The sequence below is a fragment of the Mirounga angustirostris genome, unplaced genomic scaffold, assembly GCF_029215605.1.
Source record: "Mirounga angustirostris isolate CCGP_5_RB_7025 unplaced genomic scaffold, mMirAng1.0.hap1 SCAF_4, whole genome shotgun sequence".
Taxonomy (NCBI): Eukaryota; Metazoa; Chordata; class Mammalia; order Carnivora; family Phocidae; genus Mirounga; species Mirounga angustirostris.
In genome coordinates, this window is record NW_026991712.1 from 92961023 (window position 1) to 92981057 (window position 20035).

The window sequence follows — 20035 nt, forward strand, 5'->3', positions numbered from 1 at the left end:
AAAGGAGATCCAAATTACCAACAAACAAAAGATTTTTAAATTTCTAGAGGTCAGGAAAATGCAAATTCAGATAACAATGAGATGTGCAAGGAAAAGATAACTCAGGTGTTACTGATGGAAATGTAAATTGCAAATGCAAGCAGCGTGGCAGCTTCTATTAAAAAATCTGGGGTGCTTGGGTGGCTCACTTGGTTAAGCATCTGCCTTTGGCTTAGGTCATGATCCTGGGGTCCTGGGATCAAGTCCTGCATCAGGCTCCCTCTTCCTCTGCTGCTCCCCCTGCTTGTGCTCTCTGTCTCTCTGTGTCAAATAAATAAGTAGATAAAATCTTTTAAAAAAAAGGAATTTTAAAATAAAAAATCTGTTTGCCCTTTAATTCAGCCCCACTCCAGGGACACTGTCCCACAGACACAAAACCATAAATACACAAGAACCTGGACACAGGTATAGTTATAACAGTTATTGCAGTAAAAGAAGCTAGGGACTAAAGGGGTGTTCAGCAGTGGTGGATGGCTAATTAATTATGGGTCATTCGTACCCTGGAATAATATGTAACTGTTAAAAAGAATGAAGTCTTGCCATACTGGTGGATTTGGTATGACTTTTATGAGGTATTCTTGATGGGAAAGGCAAGATGCAAAGAAGTATGCATAAGACCATTTTTGTTAAATCATGACAAAGCATATAATTTTATATATATATATTTATGCATTATGTGTGATATATCTTTGTTTCTATTTGATGATCTGATCAGGGAGAAAAAAGCAAAGGGTGTATTCTGAGTTGTTAATGGAGATTACCAGACTGAGGGTGGTTATAGGGCTTGGGGGCTGGGGTAAGGCATCCAAGCCACACACACACACCCACACACACACACACACACACACACACACTGTGCTAAATGTCTATATCACCATTCTGCATCTATATAAAATTATATCTATGTGTCTATGTATATTTTGTTTTTAAACACATTTTTAAAATTAAGAGTTCGTATTATTTGTCACCATCCTGTCTGAAACTCTTTGGTAGCATTCTGATCTCAACATACAGGGCAGAATTTTGTCTGTGGCCTTGCACGGCCTGGCCCCTGCCTGTGTGTGTAGCCCCTGGGTACCTCTTGTCTTACGGCATTGCCCTTCTGCCTTCAGGAGCTGTGTTCCCTGAACATGGGCCTGCCTCCCCCTTCCGCTTGGTGGGGCTCACTGCTCCTCATTCTTCACAAGCCGTCTCTAACCCCTCGTCGGTTCCCCGAGTGGGTGCTCTGTAGTGATACCCTGTGGTTCTGCTTACTGGCCCTGAGCATGGTTGCGGCGGGGTGTTGGCCCAATTATTTGTTTTAATTAATTAATTTGATAGCGCACATAAGCAGGGGGAGCAGGCAGAGGGAGAGGGAGAAGCAGGCTCCCCGCCGAGCAGGGAGCCCGATGTGGGGCTCGATCCCAGGACCCTGGGAATCATGACCTGAGCTGAGGGCAGATGCTTAACTGACTGAGCCACCCAGGCGCCCCTGGTCCAATTATTTGGATCAAGTCTGACTTCCCTAACAAAAAGTAAGCTCTGAGAGGGCAGGGACTGTGTCGTGTTCTGGGGTTGGGGGAGTCCCCACATCGTAGACCTACCCAGTGAGTATTTCCAGAGTGAGTACCAGGACCAGGCTGCTGTGAAGGGCGGGGGTGGGGCTGCACAGAGTCAGGAAATCTGCGTTCTGGTCCTGATGCTGCCGTAAGCCTGCCGAGGGACTCTGTGCGACGTGGTGGGCGTCGCTACTGCAGTGTGTGTGACACGCGCTAAAAAGGGGCACGAGGGTGCGTGAATACACTGCCGGCAGCGAGGAGGCATGCGCTGACCTTGCCCGTCAGTTTTCTTGGTGCCCTGTCACTTCGCCTGTGAAATGGGGGGTTGTTCGACTAAATGGTTTTGAGAGTTTCTTCCATCTTGAAACGGAATTTTTTGGAACTGGTCTCCCCCTTCCCCTCCCATGCTTCTTACCAGCACTAGCTCCATTCCCGACTTCTTTCGTCCTCCTGTGCTCAAGCCCAGGAAACATCACCTCTCCCTGGGAAGGTGGCAGCCATCCATCTTTATGCAGCCAAGGTTCACCTCCTACTGCTTCTCTTCCCCCACCACCCTACCCACTCCCATTCATGCATGCATTCACTCATTCATTCACTCGCAAGACATTTCGAGCCTCCACTAGTGGCTGTGGATAGACCCTCGCTCCTCAAATCCTGCCCCCTCTCACGTGCTGTGGCCAAGTGTGAGAGAAGAGAGGGCGTGATCAGCACCACAAGGAAGGCTGCTGCTGTATTCCTGTGGGCAGTCTCCCTTAATTAAGGGAGATGGGTTCTAGAAATCCTCGCAATAGACAAATGGGACATTTGGGCTTCCTTTTTTGGGGGGAGGCTTCTTATTTGAAATTACTGAACACAGTTGCCTACAACTGGTCTATTTAATAGTCTTGATTTTTCCCATGCTCCTTCAATTACCCTGATTGCTACTAGGCAAAAACTTCCATCAAGTTTTAATTTATCTTTAATGTCTTTCCCTTAACAGCTGCTCTTCTCTCTTAACAAGAAAGTCAAGTCTGGAACCAGATGCATTTAAACCCATTTTGGGGGTATCGAGACTATCCCAGTCTAGGGGTGGTAGTAAATATTTAACAACCGGATTGGTGCAGAGTAGGCAGGAGTCTCTGTCTGAAGCATTAGTTCCTTTGCTGTAAATACTCCCACCATGTGGGTTTCAGGTGATCAGCCAGGCTTGGCTGAATGGGGTCCAGGTGAGATGCTAACGGTTGACTCACGAGGGGGGACGGTTGGAGCCAGCTCCCCTACGCTCCCCACGCTACTGAACCTAGTCCCGTGCCCTTAGGCTGTGTCTCACCCCACCTGGCTTGCTTCCCAGTCATTGTTTCTGATCTCAGGTAATAGCCTCTGTCAGTCAACCAAGAAGGATGCCTGACCAACACCGTGAACTACCCCTCTCCCTCACCCGCCACCTGCAGTCACTAAACCCCATTGCTTTCTCTCCCAGGCTGCTCTCCAAGTCTGCCCTTTTGTCGCCTCCACCCACACCCCGCTCTGGTCCGCCCAGTCTGCCACCCTCTCGTTGCTGGTTTCCCTGCCTGCATGCCTGTCCCCAGCCACCGCTGCCCACGCTTAAATGACGTCATGCCGGTCTTGTTTTGAAAGCCGTCCTGTGGCTATCCTTGCCATTAGGATCCATCCCAAACCCTTAGCATGTCTTACCTGACACCCCCAGGTACACTCACATACACTCACATATGCTGTGATCTGGCCCCACCTGCCCCTCCAGCCTCACCCCCCACCTGTGACCTGCTTGCTCGCTTTCCTCTAGCCATGGGGAGCTGCTTTTATTATTTCCTCAAACACACCCAGCTCCTCAACTCAGGGCTTCCTTTTTTGGGGGGAGGCTCCGCTTCCTCTATCAATACAGTTACCTCTCCTCCCCCGCTCCCCCAGCCCTTGGGTGATGGCTTCTGTGGAGTGTCAGCATGACTTCCTGGGGAAGGCCCTCGAGGACGTGGCTCCCCGGGCCTGCTTTGTCTTCCCTACACAGTGGGGCTTCTTGAGGGCCTGGAGTGACACACCTGTCTGGTTGGCTGTCATGTTGGCAGCCGTGCCCACAGCCCCTAGCAGGGACTTGGTGCTCCATCGAAGTTGAATCCGCTTCTTGCATTTATGTGGGCCCCAGTGCCCCCATTAGAGAGTAAACTCCGCATGGTCAAACATGTCCTGCTTGCTGTGTTTGCCATCAGCAGTTTATCTGCTTAGTGCGAAAAGTAGCCAATGAATCATTTTTACTGCTAAATTTAACTTTTTTCCCCCCCAAAGAGCATCTTGGAGGATGGTTTTCTATTTTCCATAAAGTCGTGTTGGTTTTCCTAACCAATTTCTTTTTCCCTCCTAGACTCCATCAGCTGTGATCCCCAGAGGATGTTTGGAATTGTGAACGAGAGCATAACTTTCTCTGTAGCAAGGTCCGTACCCTTTACAGAGATCATGTGGACAAAAAGTAAGGATAAAGTCATCGAATGGGAAGCAGGCTCTCCCGTCCACATTTTCCCACCTTTTGTAGGTAGAGTTCATTTAGACACCATGTCAGGAAGCCTTACCATCTTTAATCTGACATCATCGGATGAAGCTGAGTATAGAATCGAATCTCCGAGCTTTGGTGACATCTTGTTCACTCTGACTGTGATTGGTGAGTATCCCATAAATTGGTTTATTTAAAATGGCAACTTTCCAACTATTTTAAGAGACGAACACAAATGAACGGTTTCTGAGAAATGAGAGAATTCGGTCTCGTAGGCTGTCAGGCACACAGGAGGAGCAAATGTCTGTCCCCTCGTCATCCTCTGAGTGAGGAGAGGATGTGACCGAGGTGGAGGGAGCGACCCCAGCTGGGCGGGGCTGCTGCCAGCAGCATCACTTGTCTTGTTAGGAATATTCTGGAAAGGGATGTAGTGGCAGCAGTGAACTCAGAACTCTTTGAGCTCCACTGAGAGATGATGCTCTAGAAATTAGAGTGCCTGCTTGCACCTGCACCGCACCCCAGGAGGTGGATTTTTTTCTCTCCTATATCACTTTACACGGGAACTGGAGATAGAGTCCAGGTTCCTCCACACTTCCCATCGATGCTTCCAGGTCATTCTCCTTGTCATCTATAGGCCCGTGGATACATCCCAACATTTCTGGATCACTGGAATGCCTGGCTCACTTTTGCTGTTTCTGATGTTCCTGCTGTCATAATTCTTAGTGGTTATAATATTTAAATATATAATTCTAATATCCTGGCTTCTGTGTCCCTGATCTCTCGTGATGGTCTTGTCTTCCATCCACCCCCCGCCCCCCGCACCTTTCCCCATGGATAGAACCTAGAAGTTGTCATTACCACTCATTCTGTTTATTTATTTATTTTTTAAATTTTATTTTATTATGTTATGTTAGTCACCATACATTACATGATTAGTTTTTGATGTAGTGTTCCATGATTCATTGTTTGCGTATAACACCCAGTGATTCATGCAGTACGTGCCCTCCTTAATACCCATCACCAGGCTAACCCATCCCCCCACCGCCCTCCCCTCTGGAACTCTCAGTTTGTTTTTTAGAGTCCATAGTCTCTCATGGTTCGTCTCCCACTCCAATTTCCCCCTCTTCATTTTTCCCTTCCTACTATCTTCTTTTTTTTTTTTTTAAACATCTAATGTATTATTTGTTTCATAGGTACATGTCTATTACCACTCATTCTAAGCCCTCCACTATGTCATGCCAGATGTCCCCTGCTCTGCCAAATCTGCCACCCCTTCACCTTGCATCGCCCCCTGTCCTCCTTAGGCAGCCCCGAATGTGCTCACTCACTGGGTTCACACATTGGAAGACTTGCTTAGTTTCCTTGCTCCTTTTAATTTTTTTGATTTAATTTTTTAAATTACTTTTTAACGATTTTATTTATTTATGTGAGAGAAAGAGCGAGAGAGAGAGAGCACAAGCAGGGGCAGAGGGAGAGGGAGGACCCCAGGATCATGACCTGAGCCACCCAGGTGCCCCATCCTTGCTCCTTTTTAAATGGGCTATACTCCTCTGGCCTGTGCAACCCGGTCCAGGCTGATGTGCTGCATGTTCCGTGCTCACACACTGTGGCTGCTGAGAAACTCATCGCCCCCTCCACCCTTCCAGCTACCACCCACTTGCCATCTTGAGTTTGTAGAAAATCTCCCTGAAGGGTTGTCCATGTTTGCTTTCTAACTCCTTTTCTCTGTTTACTTTTAACCCACCCCAAACAGGCTTTCATCCCATCTCTGTACCAGAACTCTTGATCTCCTCATTAATGAAGCCAGTGATCCATTCATGCTCTCTCCACCACATCTTTCTTGGCCACTCAGCAACATCTGACATAGCTGATCACTCTCTCCTCTGAAACACAACCTTCTCTTGGCATCCAGGACACCACCCTATTCCGGTTTTCTTTTAGCTCACTAACTGTTCCTTCTCAACTTCCTTGGCTGGTTCCCTCATCTTGCCAACCTGCAAGCATTGGAGACATGAAGGCTTGAGCCACCCTTCTCTGCCTGCATTCACACCCTGCTGGGTGAACTCGTTCTGGGTTCGGGGGTTTTAAATATTATTTTGATGCTGATAATGCACAGATTGAGAGCTCTCACCTGGAGCCCCACTGAGCTCCTTATGTGTGTTTCTGACCACTTCCCTGTATTTCACTCGGATATCTATCTGATGGGCCTCTCAAATCACAGGTCCCAAAGTGAGCTCATCAACTCTCCCTTAAATCCTGTTCCTCCCCAGATCTTTCCCCCAGCTTGGTTAACAGCAGTGCCTTTTTTTTGGTTGCTCGGGCTAAAACCTTGATGTCATCCTGACACCATGTTTCTCTTCCTCTTTCTCTTGAACACTGTGTTTATCCCACCAGGAAATTTTGCTGGTTTTACAGCATCTGACCACTTCTCACCACTTCCTCTGGGGCTGTTCCAAGGCTCCTTCATCCTCATCTGGAGGACTACAGCAGCCGCCTGATTGGGCACCCAGCTTCTACCATTGCCCCTTACAGGAGACATTTTGTGTTATTTACAAACTTAATTACATTTCATTTTTTTCCAGTTTTATTGAGGCATAATTGACCTGTATCACTGTATAAGTTTGAGGTGTACAGCGTAATGGTTTGACTTACATATATGATGACCACAGTTTATTTTTAAACAGAAGCAGCCAGAGTGATCTTAAAACAGAGGTTGGAGCATGTCATTCATCAGCTTAGAACCTTCTAGTGGCCCCGTCTCACTCTGAGTTAAAGCTAAGATCGATAGTGTAAGGCTGTATGAGAGCTGGCATCCATGATCACCTCTTTCTGTTCTCAGGCATCCTAGTGTTGCCCTTGACTTTGTCTGCCTTTTCTGTGCTACCCACCAGCATTCCCAGCTGAACCTTTACCCATGTCACACCTCTGTGGGGTCCCAGTTTCACTTGTTTTCTCCTAGAAGAGGGTGTCATTCTAGCCCTCCCTACTCTATGCCAGAGGTGTTCTAGAAAGATCCAACTGGTAGCAAAGTGTGTACGATAGTTTGCAGGGAATGGAGAAGAGGCAGAAAGTCCAGTGTAGAAGTTCAAATCTGAGCTCTAAGTCCCATTTGAGGCAGTCTCAGTGGGACAAGATGGAGTGAGGAGCTGGATGAATAGCTGTTATTCACCAGTTCACCTGCCTGGTCTGCTGGAGACATTGGAAGGAAGAGGGAATTTCTCTCTTGTTCATCATTGTAGCCCCAGAGCCCAGCAAGGGACTTTAGTAGGTACTAGGCATTCAATAAATATTTATTATAGCAATGGAAGGAATCGAACCAGGTGACTGGGAGGTCGGAGGTGCAGTTGACAGAAATGGGGGCTCTCAGACTGGGTGGCTGGTTTGTCCAGAAGATGATCAACTCCATTGAGAAGAGTGAGGCTTGTTAAGGTGTGCAGGCATCCCATTGGAAGAACCAGTGGATGCCTTTGGAGAAGCAGAATTTTTAAAATGCGCAGTTTGGGGATCTGGCTGTTTATAGAGCCAGCAACTAAAAAGATTGATTTCAAATTTAGATAACAATGGAATGCATTTTAAGAGCCCTTTTATAGAGTTTGTAAAACTGAGTTCAAACTTTTGAATACGTTTATCTTTTTAAACTTGATGAGATGTTTAAGAATAATTTGATTTTTAAACTTTCATGGTCACTCAACTAAGGTGCTTGATTTCAGGAGTCAGACCAACTGAATAGCCTAGTTAGCAAAGACCCGCCAAGCAGCAGAGTCCAGAGGAGGTGAGTTTTGATCAGGAGGCACTGATCTGGGCAGCATTGAATGTGAGACCTCCAGTCCTGGCTTGAGAGTCTGGATTTTAGCCTGTGACAGTGGGGAGCCACTGGATCTGATACTGGAGCAAAGAAGTGACTTGAAGAACTCTATTTTCAGATGATTAATCAGATGGTAGGTAGTGATGGTGGATTAGACAGAGGGGACACTAGGTTGGAAGCTACTGTGATCTTCTAGGGAGACAGATGTTGCTAGTAGATGTTGGGAAAGGAAAGAGAGAAGATACTTCTAAGAAAGAGTCAAGCGATTTAGATTTTGGTTATAAAAAGACATAAGATGACTCAGGATTTCACACTTGAATGACAAAATGATTGGTCATACTTTTTTTTTTTTTTTTTTTAAATGAGGAAGGCCTCTTCCTTTGGGGTATGTTAATACCTAAGTGACTTGGTGATCTTCCGGAGACCCCAGGCCTAATGGGAGATTTTTAGAAAGGTATTTTAGACAGGGGGATTTCCTGGCACCCCCTCAATTTAGGCCATCTACTTCCTTCTGTGTGTAAATTGGTATTTGGTTTCTTTCTTCCCTCAAAATCCCCTTCAAATTTCCACCGTCAATGTTTTTTAGTTCTTTCTTTTGTTAGTTGCATTGAGGATGGTGATGTTCATATAAGTAGAATTAACTATTCTATCCTTAAATGATCTGAAGTGGTATGACTTTTTCTTAAAGTTAAGAGAAATACACAAATATCGTCAGATCTGTATAAGCAGTTCTCAATCTTAGAGTAGTGCCCCTGAATTCATTCATTGTAAATTGACTAAGTTGTCTTAAGGATGAAGTAAATACATTTCCTGCCAGTTTCATGCTGCTTAAGGTAGAGATGTAACTAATATTTGTTACAGCGCTGTGGGAAGTCGGGTGGGCAGTGAAAGAATATGAGGATTCTAGACACAAAGATCTGAGTTGTAGAAGCTCTGAGCCAGATGCTGCAGGAAGGTTTGCATACTTTCCTGTGAGCGGGATAGGCTCTTCCAGAATGGCTATCTGGCAACTGTGCTGTAGTGAGACCCCCAGAAAGAGCTTTTGGATAGTTAAATGAGCTCTGAAAACACGGAAAATCATACTAGCTCTTCCACGTAGGCCCTTTCAAATTATGTTCATACTCCACTAGACCTTTCCAATCTTGTAGAGTATTACATTCCATTTGACAGATGAAAACGAGACAGATTTAGCAATGGGTCTCTCCATCTGTAGAACAAGAGGCCTGGGCTGGATGATTTCTTAATCTACCACAAGAGCTGTGGGCCAAGGTTACATAGAGCAGAAGCCCACACCTCCCAACTCTGGTTGTGTAACGCACACTTGTGGGGGGCCTTGCCTTCTCGTCATGTGCTCTATTACAGCTGATGTGACCATGCCAGGCAGTGCATGTTAATCCCTATGTCCGTTATTACCTCTATCACCTCATTTCATCCTCACCTCCACCGTGGAGGGGAGGCACTGCTTGTTTCCCTGTTGTACAGGAGAGGACACCTAGCCACAGGGGGATTCAGTAACTTGGCCGAGGGCAAGTGGCTCTTCCTGGTAAGGCTGTGCTGTGAACCCAGGCAGTCAGGCTCCTGAGTCAAGGCTCTTGGCCACCTCACCCGTCCTTTTCAGAGGGGAGCTGATTGAAGAGTTTACCTTTTATACAGTGGAGAGAGTAATTTGAAACCGTCTCCCTGAATTTATCCATCTATCCACCCATCCCTCCTCCTGTCCAACATACATTCTCCTTCCTGAGGAGCCACCTGTGCGCCTTGTGTTGGGTCAGGCGCCATGGGTAAGAGGTGAGGAGTATCTAGTCTTTACCCTCCAAAGATGTACAGTCTGAGGGGTCTTATGAGGCACCTCTGTTGAGTTCAGAAAGTGTTGAACGAAATGCTAGACGTTGGCCAAACTAGATCACTAAACTAGAATCTGTGGCAGAACACATGGAGCATCCACATCAGAATCATCTGGGGTGGTGGGGCCCAGGGATCTGTATTTTTAACACACACCCCTGGTGATTTCTCGTGCCCATTGATATTTGAGAAATGCTTCTGTGGAACATCTCCAAGGAACTAGGAAGCTCGGTTTCAGGCCCCTGAGAAATGCCCAGCTTAGTTGCAGAGGCAGGCATAGGTACAAGCAGAATCTAGAACCATCCATTCCATTTCTCAAGTGCACGGAGAAACTCGGGGCTGCTGGGAGGTGCTTCCTGGGGCTGCTGTGGGTGTGTGGTAGGCAGGATGGACCCGAGGAAGCTTAGAGAGGAGGGTTCCGGGCTTGCCAACTTCGAGTCAACGAGAGCAACTCTTCACTCTTTTGAAAGCTATTGGTCTGTTGCTTACAATTTAATTTGGAGAAAGGTTTCCATTGCTTGCTTTCAGGCAACAACGTAACAAGTTATGTGAATTTGATTAAACCTAACAGGTGAAGAAGTCCCAAGCAGAAAGGGAAGTCATGGGTGACTCAGGTCTCTAACCTGGTGTGTTACTTAACTGAGTGCGAAGGAAGTCTAGAGAAGATGGGGGGAAAGAGTTGAATGTTTTCAGTTTTTAGATTATTTTAGATTAATAATTAGATTATAAGCATTCCTTTGCCTTAGAAAATATTGTTCTAAATAGCAGCATAGTATTATAGCATCTCAATGAACGTTACTTTCCTTTAATTTGCTTTTTTGTAGATGTTCATAAAGCATTGAAATTTTATTATCCAAATGCTGCCATGTCCATTTTCTGGAGAGTCCATATATTTGTACATGTTTTCTCGAATTTCTTATGGTTAGTTGTTGAGGCAAAGTAGAGATGCAAGAAGGCATATGAATGAACAAATGCACAAATGTCTAATGGGATAAACTAGCATTGTGGTTCTTAACCCATCCTTGCAGGTTCAGGCTGCTGTAGCCAATAGGGGGCACTTGCTAGAGAAAGATTGGGCCTGAGGCCTCTAGACTGACAGGTCTGTGACAGGTGTCATCTCCTACTCTGCCTATTAGCAGAATCTGCTCTCGGCACGGCTCTACCGCATGCTTTGCAAATATTGTAAGTCAGATATCTTTTGGAATTAAACACTTTTAGATTTTAGAAAGGTAGTATAAACTATTTCCTCTACATATGTTAAGAAGCAGCCCACTTAGTTTTGAGGACCACCTTATACTCAAGCACAAGAATATTTTCAGTACAACAGGATAATGAATATTTGAAGTAAGTGAGAAAAATACGGAGCACCTGGCTGGCTCAGTCAGTAGAGCATGCAACTCTTGATCATGAGTTCAAGCCCCACGTTGGGTGTAGAACTTACTTAAAAAATAAAGAAATAAAAATGAAGTAAGTGAGAAAAATAAAAACTGTTAAATCCTCATGTCAACTCAGATGAGGATTTGGAGCTAAGTGACTTTGCTGCTATCCTGTGGAAACTCTTGGCTTTCTGAATTGAGGATAAGGGGTTTGGTGTCTGTGTATATTCTGAATTTGAGCAGGTAGATCTGACCCAGAAGAAGAGAGAGTTCTCTCCCCTGGGTGCTCAAGGAGGTGGTTGTCTTTTCCAGCTCATAAGGAAGTTGGGAGCTCTTCATACCTTTGTAGACGATGAGCCTAAATGTTACTCTTTCCTGTACTAAATACTACATTTCTTTTATCCAGATCCTCTTCCATCTCCAACACTAAATTGTACCTCAACTGCTGAAGACGTTACAGTCCGTTGCAGGATCCCGGAATCTTACAACCACACAGAATTTTTAAACTACTCATGGAATTGCTTTTCAGCACTGTGTGAAAATAGCTCCGATCCATCTGAAGTGTTGATTAAGAAGAAAAATGATCTCTCACAGGAAGTACAGTGTATTGTTAGCAACCCATTGTCCAAACAGACATCATCGCTTGCTTTAGCAACCTGTGTCCCAAACGGTGAGTAAACAACCCAGTGTGTCATGGTGGGGATACTCTATACAGGTGGGGCCCAGGGATCATGGATGGTTCCGGAATTTCAAACCAGAGATGCTGACTTGCATTTCACAAGTCTGAAATGTAAAATGAGGTATGGTGTTCACAGACACTGCGTTACAGATATACAGATAACATTTCTTAGCCTTTTCTGTGTCAAGCACCATTCTCATACATTTGTTAAGTAATTCAGTCTTCCCCCAACTGTATGAGTTGGGTACTAGTCACTATGATCCTTATTTTATGGGGAGAAACCCAGACACAGGGAGTTTAGTGTGACTGATTGCCTCAGGTCAACAGATAGTAAGGGGCAGAGCCTGGTTTTGAAGTCAGGCCGTTGGGCTTCGGAGCCCATGCTCCTAACTATTCACAACAGTACTTTGTAATGTTCTTAATAACCATTGTGTTCTTAAAGGCTGCACTTGTGCTCTAAGAATGTGCACTAGGTACATTTGTCTATTGGCGACTCCATGAATAGCATGACAATCTGTCTTGGCTGTGGTCCTTTTATTTTGTTTAACTATCATGTACCTTTGTAATTTGCAATTTTTATTATCGGGGTTTTTTTTACATTAGATTCCCAGTTTACAGACAAAAGGATTGGTAATTTGAAAGTGGATCATTAGAACATAAAAGAAGAGATGACAATTGTGAACACGTAGAGTGCAGAACAGTATCCTAATTGTAAATAGTGAACCAGATCCAAGGGCAAACACAGACTCTTTGAGTCTCCTTGGGCAGCGATAGGGTGATTCTGTGAATCAATTTTTTCTGAACAAGCAACTGAAACAGAAAAAGGCAATTAGTCAATATAATGAATATAGAAAACCTTGAATTATATTTGATTAGTGAGCCCTTCTCCCGGAGTCTCCGATGTACTGTCCTTTTTTGAAAATTTTCTTCCCTCTCTCCTCTTTCCTCTCTCCCCTCTTTCATATCTCCTCTCTCCTTTTTCCTCTTTCCTCTCTCCTTTTCTTAGTAGGTTCCATGCCCAGGGTGGAGCCCAACATGGGGTTTGAACTCACCACCCTGAGATCAAGACCTGAGCTGAGATCAAGAGTCAGACGCTTAACCAACTGAGCCACCCAAGGCACCCTGAAATTTTTCAGATAATGACATGGAGGCCTTAAGTTCATTTTATCATTTTCAGACTAAGCAGTGTGACTTCCTGGGTAAAACAAACAAATACTTCCAGATGAAGTGCAAAATGAGTTCCAGTTCTTAACTGATGGTTTTGGTCCCTAAAGGCAGAAAAAAGACCAAACCCACAGAGGTACCACTCAGGGAGGCACCCTTCGTGCAAGTCACACAATTATCTAGAGGATTTGAAAGCCAGCTGCAAAGTCAATGACAATTGTTATGCTTGGAGCAAACACTTCTTTCTTAATTCCACTTAGTGGGTGTTGCATAATAGCCAAGGTGTTAAACCATATCCAAGGTGTGGAAATGCAGTTTGCATGCTAGCAGATAGTTGCCTTATCATGCGAACAAGAAACAAAAGCAGTGTGCTATTTTGGCTTTGGCCTGTGTGTGATTCACATAACCAACAAGAAAAAGAAGGTATTGTGTGCAGAATGAACGAGCAAGTTGAGATCTTGAAAAGCTTCTTGTGTCCCAAGAGTCAAATGCTTGAAGGAAATAATTTCTGAAGAGGATCCTCTATAGATTTATATGGAATATTTTAAGAAATTTTCCAGCATTTTGCCCTTGCACAGGTTTTCATTTAACCTTTACCATTGGAATTGAATGTCCAAATAAGATGCCCTTCCCTGTAGATACCTTGAGAAAAGATTGTCTTGATCACATCCCTCTCATTGATGATAAGAGATTGTTAATTTGCAAACAAACTCTTTGTTATGCAATAATGGTGATTCGTCTTTCTTTTCCATTTCCCCCCACCCAAACTAATAGTTCATATTGCATTATAGATTTTGTGAAAGTTTGAGAAACATTGCTAGGTAGTTCTTAGGTCATCTAAATCCTGGAGTGGTGCTGGGGCAACTGGGTGGCTCAGTGGGTTAAGCGTCTAACTTCATCTCAGGTCATGATCCCAGGGTCCTGGGATCGAGCCCCACATCGGGCTCCCCACTCAGCGGGGAGCCTGCTTCTCCCTCTGCCTCTGCCCGCCGCTCTGCCTACCTGTGTGCGCTCTCTCTGTCAGATAAATAAATAAAATCTTTAAAAATAAATAAATAAATCCCAGAGTCGTGCTGACATAGGAGACCTATATCTGGGGTCCTGCATCGGGCTCCCTGCTCAGCGGGAAGCCTGCTTCTCCCTCTCCCATTCCCCCTGCTTGTGTTCCCTCTCTTGCTGTGTCTTTCTCTGTCAAATAAATAAATAAAATCTTAAAAAAAAAAATTGTGCTCTCTGGAGTCAAACAGGGGTTCATATCTCTATTTGCCTCAAAGCAAGTGGGAAGAGAGAGGAGAGAGCACAGTCCTTCCCTTTAAAGATCCACCCAGTGCGGCATGCATCACTTCCAGTGCCAGCAGCTTGGCCAGACTGAGTTCACGGCCACGGCTGCTGGGGGAGGCTGGGAAATGTCCTCCTTAGCTGGCTGGCCATGCACCCACTTAAAACACAGGGGTTCTATTACCAAAGGAAAATGGGGAGATTGGGTATGGGGACCACTAGAGGCTTCTACCACAATGAATATAACTTGTACCATTTTATTTTATTTTTAAAGATTTATTTATTTATTTGAGAGAGAGAGAAAGAGAGAGAACATGTGCAAGTTGGGGGAGGGGCAGAGGGAGAAGGAGAGAGGACATCTCAAGCAGACTCTCTACTGAGTGCAGAGCCCAATGCGGGGCTCGATCTCACGATCCATGAGATGATGACCTGAGCCAAAACCAAGAGTTGGACGCTTAATTGACTGAGCCACCCAGGTGCCCCTAACTTGTACCATTTTAAAACATAGAGGAAATCGGAAAAACTTAAAGACTGATATAAGTAGCAAATGTAAGTAGAGATTCTCGCTTTTTTGCACCTCACTGGTCATTTCATGTACTCTCTGGGGTTTATGCACCCAATTTAGAAACTCTGGGTCTCAGCCAGAGGTTATGGTATCTCGGAAGACCGTGATAGCAGCAGAGATTGGGAGAAGTGGTTCAGGTTAGGGTACATGTTGAAAATACAGCCCCAAGAATTCCTAATGGTTTGAGTGGGGGAGAAGGGTCCCTAATAAGAAATGTGCAAATGACCCCCAGATTTCTGGCTCAAGCCACTGGATGAACAGTGTCACCATTTACTGAGACTAGAAAGCAGAGAAGCAGGTGTGTGGAGGATATAAGAAGTTTGGTTTGGGGCATGTTTGAGATGCCCGTTAGATTTCAAATGGAGACGTCAGGTAAGGCGCTTTGATTTACGAGTCTAGGTCTCTGGTGAGTCGTTCGCACGGGAGGAGTAAGTGTGGGCAGAAACAGCATATAGTCGGCATTTAAAGCCGTGGGACTAGGTGAGGCCACCTAGTGAGCAGAAAGGACAGGGACCGAGTCTCGGGAACTCCAGCATTTAGAGGCTGTTGAGAGGATGAGCGTCCAGCAGAGGAGAAGACTGAGAAGGACCTCCAGGGAGGCAGGAAGAAAACTCTAGCATGGTGGCATCTCAGGAGCCAGGGGAAGAGAAAAGGAGCAGACTGAAGAACTTCTTTTACTGTCAGTGTCATCTCCCCTGAGTATCTGTCCTCCCAGAGTGGTGGCAGCATCTGGCATCATCCCTGGGACAAAGGTTTTTGGAAGGGACTGGATCAAGTACTGTTAGATTCAGCTGTTTAAAAAAAAATTTTTTTTTTTAAATATCGGTGGCGTAAAAATGTAGATGACTTCTTTCACATTAACTATATATCTATATATCTCCCAGGTAGGCAGCGCTGGGCATACTGTTGCTTCATGAAGTTGTCAGAGACCCAGCAGCAGCCCGGTTCCTCCTGCCTCCCCCACTATTTCAGGCAGGAGGATCCAGAAAAGGGAGACTTTGGAGAAATCCCACACAACCCTTCCTTCAGCTCAGTGTCCAACACTTAGTCACGTGGTCAAACCTAGCTGCAAGAAAGGCTGAGGAATTAATCTCTGAGTGGAGTGATAGTATGCCCAGCTGAAAATCTGAATTCTGTTACTAAAGAGAGGCGAATGGATAGGGGGCGTTACAGGGAGCTAACTAGCAGTTTCTGGCCAGGGGCTTCTCAGATCGTACAGGTGGGTGACTTTCTGTTTGTCCTAACCCACCTGTGTTCCGAATAAGAGGAAAGGGTGTGTGTTCACATTCTCATTCTCATTTGTTCATTCACTTTCTCTCTTCCCTCCCCAGCCTCTCCCTTTTTCTTTTAACCCTCAGTGTTTGCCGCTGGTGACCCCATCCTTCCCTTAGCAGGGCATTGCGATCGTTCTGCCACATGCTTAAGTATTCTGCCTTTGTATTTTTAGTAGCTGGATGGAGTCCACCTTATAACATGTCTTACTTTTCCGTTGAGGACACGTAGGTTGTTTTAGCTTTTTGGTACTGTCAGGAAAGCTGCGGTAAATATCTTTGTGCCTTTTCTGGAGGGAGGGGAAGGGCACATCACTGATGGTTTCTGTGGGTTAACATCTTAGAAATGGACTTGCAGGGTCAAAGGATGTTAGTAGAGGTACCAATGGCATCTCCCCAATAGCTTGATGGTGATAGCTAATAGCTGTCCTCAAGGGTGTTAACTGATGCTCACAACTGCCCTGTGAGATAGGCATATGTATCAATCCCATTTACAGTTACCCCGTGAGGAAGCCGAGGCACCAAGAGGTTAAAGCACCCTCTGAGTGTTGTAATGGTTCAGTGAGACTATGGGCGTGTCACCCAGCGCAGTGTCTGGCTGTTTTATGTCAGACGTTTTTACTGAGCGTTTGTAACGCTGCTGCCAAATTGCCCTACCAGACACACGCTGCTAAGTTCCGCTTCCACAGGTAGTGTGGGCTAGCTGAGAACAGCACTTCTAGTGTCATATTTGCATCTTTTAATAAATAACACTGGGCTTGCTGTGTATCAACCTTGTGCGGGTAAGTTTATTTATAAATACAGTCGGTTCTCTTGATTTGTGGTAGTCGTGTGTCATAAAGTCACCGTGAATACGGAATTAGTGAATACCGAATGTTGCTTCTGGGACATGCAGGGTTAGGTTCCTGCAAGCTTCTGGTCACATTTTTGGCAAGAAATCAATAAATAACCTTGTTTTGTGTGTGTTTCTATTTAAAGACTCCTTATTATATATGTATTGTTGATTCATGAACATTGGACTCCCGGCCGACAGCACCATGACTTACGCTTAGATGAAGCATATCTAACACATACATTTTCTCTGAAAGGCACATCCCAGCCTTCTTGCACTTAGGAACGCTACACGGCACTTTGGCACTGTGTTTGGGGCTATTTTAGACAATGAAATAGCCAACAAAAAGCGACAAAAGCGTGGCAATACACAGACCAGGAATAGGACACTTGCTTACATTAGAGGAGAGGACTCAAGAACAAGAGCATTGCCTTGTTTGGCCTCAGCTGGGGATGTGTGCACCTAGGAATCAGATTTTTTTTTTTTAATTTTATTTTGTTATGTTAGTCACCATACAGTACATCATTAGTTTTTGATGTGGTGATCCACGATCCATTGTTTTCGTATAACACCCAGTGCTCCATGCAGTACATGCCCTCCTCAATACCCATCACCAGGCTAACCAATCCCCCCTCTCCCCTCCCCTCTAAAACCCTGTTTGTTTCTCAGAGTCCATAGTCTCTCATGGTTCATCTCTCCCTCCGATTTCCCTCCCTTCATTTTTCCCTTCCTTCTCCTAATGTCCTCCATGCTATTCCTTATGTTCCACAAATAAGTGAAATCATATGATAATTGACTTTCTGTGTTTGACTTATTTCACTTAGCATAATCTCCTCCAGTCCCATCCATGTTGATGTAAAAGTTGGGTATTCATCCTTTCTGATGGCTGAGTAATATTCCATTGTATATATGGGCCACATCTTCTTTATCCATTCATCTGTTGAAGGGCATCTTGGCTCTTTCCACAGTTTGGCTATTGTGGACATTGCTGCTATGAACATTGGGGTGCATATGGCTCTTCTTTTCACTACATCTGTGTCTTTGGGGTAAATACCCAGGAGTGCAATTGCTGGGTCATAGGAACCTCCACACTGTTTTCCAAAGTGGCTGTACCAACTTGCATTCCCACCAACAGTGTAAGAGGGTTCCCCTTTCTCCACAACCTCTCCAACATTTGTTGTTTCTTTCCCTGTCCATTTTTGCCAGTCTAACTGGTGTAAGGTGGTATCTCAATGCGGTTTTGATTCGAATTTCCCTGATGGCTAATGATGATGAACATTTTTTTCATGTGTCTGTTAGCCAGTTGTATGTCTTCTTCAGAGAAGTGTCTTTTCATATCTTCTGCCCACTTTTTGACTTGATTATTTGTTTTTTGGGTGTTGAGTTTGAGAAGTTCTTTATAGATCTTGGATACCAGCCCTTTATCTGTAGTGTCATTTGTAAATATCTTCTCCCATTCTGTGGGTTGCCTCTTTGTTTTGTTGACTGTTTCCTTTGCTGTGCAGAAGCTTTTTATCTTGATGAAGTCCCAAAAGTTCATTTTTGCTTTTGTTTCACTAGCTTTTGGAGATGTATCTTGAAAGAAGTTGCTGTGGGCGATGTCAAAGAGGTTACTGCCTATGTTCTCCTCTAGGATTTTGATGGATTCCTGTCTCACATTGAGGTCTTTCATCCATTTTGAGTTTATCTTTGTGTATGGTGTTAGAGAATGGTCGAGTTTCATTCTTCTGCATATGGCTGTCCAATTTTCCCAGCACCATTTATTGAAGAGACTGTCTTTTTTCCATTGCATGTGTTTTCCTGCTTTGTCAAAGATTAGTTGACCATAGAGTTGAGGGTCCATATCTGGGTTCTCTATTCTGTTCCATTGGTCTGTATGTCTGTTTTTGTGCCCGTACCATGCTGTCTTGGTAAACACTGCTTTGTAATATAGCTTGAAATTGGGCAACATGATGCCCCCAGCTTTGTTTTTCTTTTTCAACATTTCCTTGGTGATTCGGGGTCTTTTCTGTTTCCATACAAATTTTAGGATTGCTTGTTCCAGCACTTTGAAAAATGTCATTGGAATTTTGATCGGGATGGCATTGAAGGTATAGATTGCTCTGGGTAGCATAGACATTTTAACAATGTTTATTCTTCTGATCCATGAGCATGGAATATTTTTCGATCTTTTTGTGTCTTCTTCAATTTCTTTCATGAGTGTTCTGTAGTTCCTAGAGTATAGATCCTTTACCTCTTCGGTTAGGTTTATTCCGAGGTATCTTATGGTTTATGGTGCTATTGTAAATGGAATCGTTTCTCTAATTTCTCTTTCTACAGTTGCGTTGTTAGTGTATAAGAAAGCAACTGATTTCTGTGCATTGATTTTATATCCTGCCACATTACTGAATTGCTGTATGAGTTCTAGTAATTTGGGGGTGGAGTCTTTTGGGTTTTCCACATAAAGTATCATGTCGTCTGTGAAAAGAGAGAGTTTGACTTCTTCTTTGCCAATTTGAATACCTTTTATTTCTTTTTATTGTCTGATTGCTGTTGCTAGGACTTCTAGTACTATGTTGAACAATAGTGGCGAGAGTGGGCATCCTTGATGTGTTCCTGATCTTAAGGGAAAGGCTCTCAGCTTTTCCCCATTGAGGATGATATTTGCTGTGGGTTTTTCATAGATGGATTTTACGAACTTGAGGAATGTTCCCTCTGTCCCTATACTCTGAAGAGTTTTAATCAGGAAAGGATGTTGTATTTTGTCAAATGCTTTTTCTGCATCAATTGAGAGGACCATATGGTTCTTCTCCCTCCTCTTATTAATGTGTTCTATCACATTGATTGATTTGCGAATGTTGAACCACCCTTGCATCCCGGGGATAAATCCCACCTGGTCATGGTGGATGAACCTTTTAATGTATTGTTGGATCCCATTAGCTAGGATTTTGTTGAGCATTTTGGAATCCATATTCATCGGGGATATCGGTCTGAAATTCTCCTTTTTGATGGGGTCTTGCCTGGTTTGGGGATTAAGGTAATGCTGGTCTCATAGAATGAGTCTGGAAATTTTCCTTCTGTTTGTATTTTTTGAAACCGCTTCAATAGAATAGGTGTTACTTCTTTTTTGAATGTTTGGTACAATTCCCCAGGGAATCCATCAGGCCCTGGACTCTTGTTTTTTG

The 20035-nt window shown here is 44.5% G+C and overlaps 1 protein-coding gene across 2 annotated transcripts in view; it reads left to right on the forward strand.

Moving 5' to 3' along the window:
* Window positions 1-20035, forward strand: part of CD58 (CD58 molecule) — a 40039-nt gene that overhangs the window by 12482 nt on the left and 7522 nt on the right. For both annotated transcript variants that reach the window (XM_064588575.1, XM_045896871.3), the window contains exons 2-3: window positions 3934-4227; window positions 11489-11752. In XM_064588575.1, the coding sequence (XP_064444645.1) occupies window positions 3934-4227; window positions 11489-11752 (558 nt within the window). The remainder of the gene's footprint in view (window positions 1-3933; window positions 4228-11488; window positions 11753-20035) is intronic.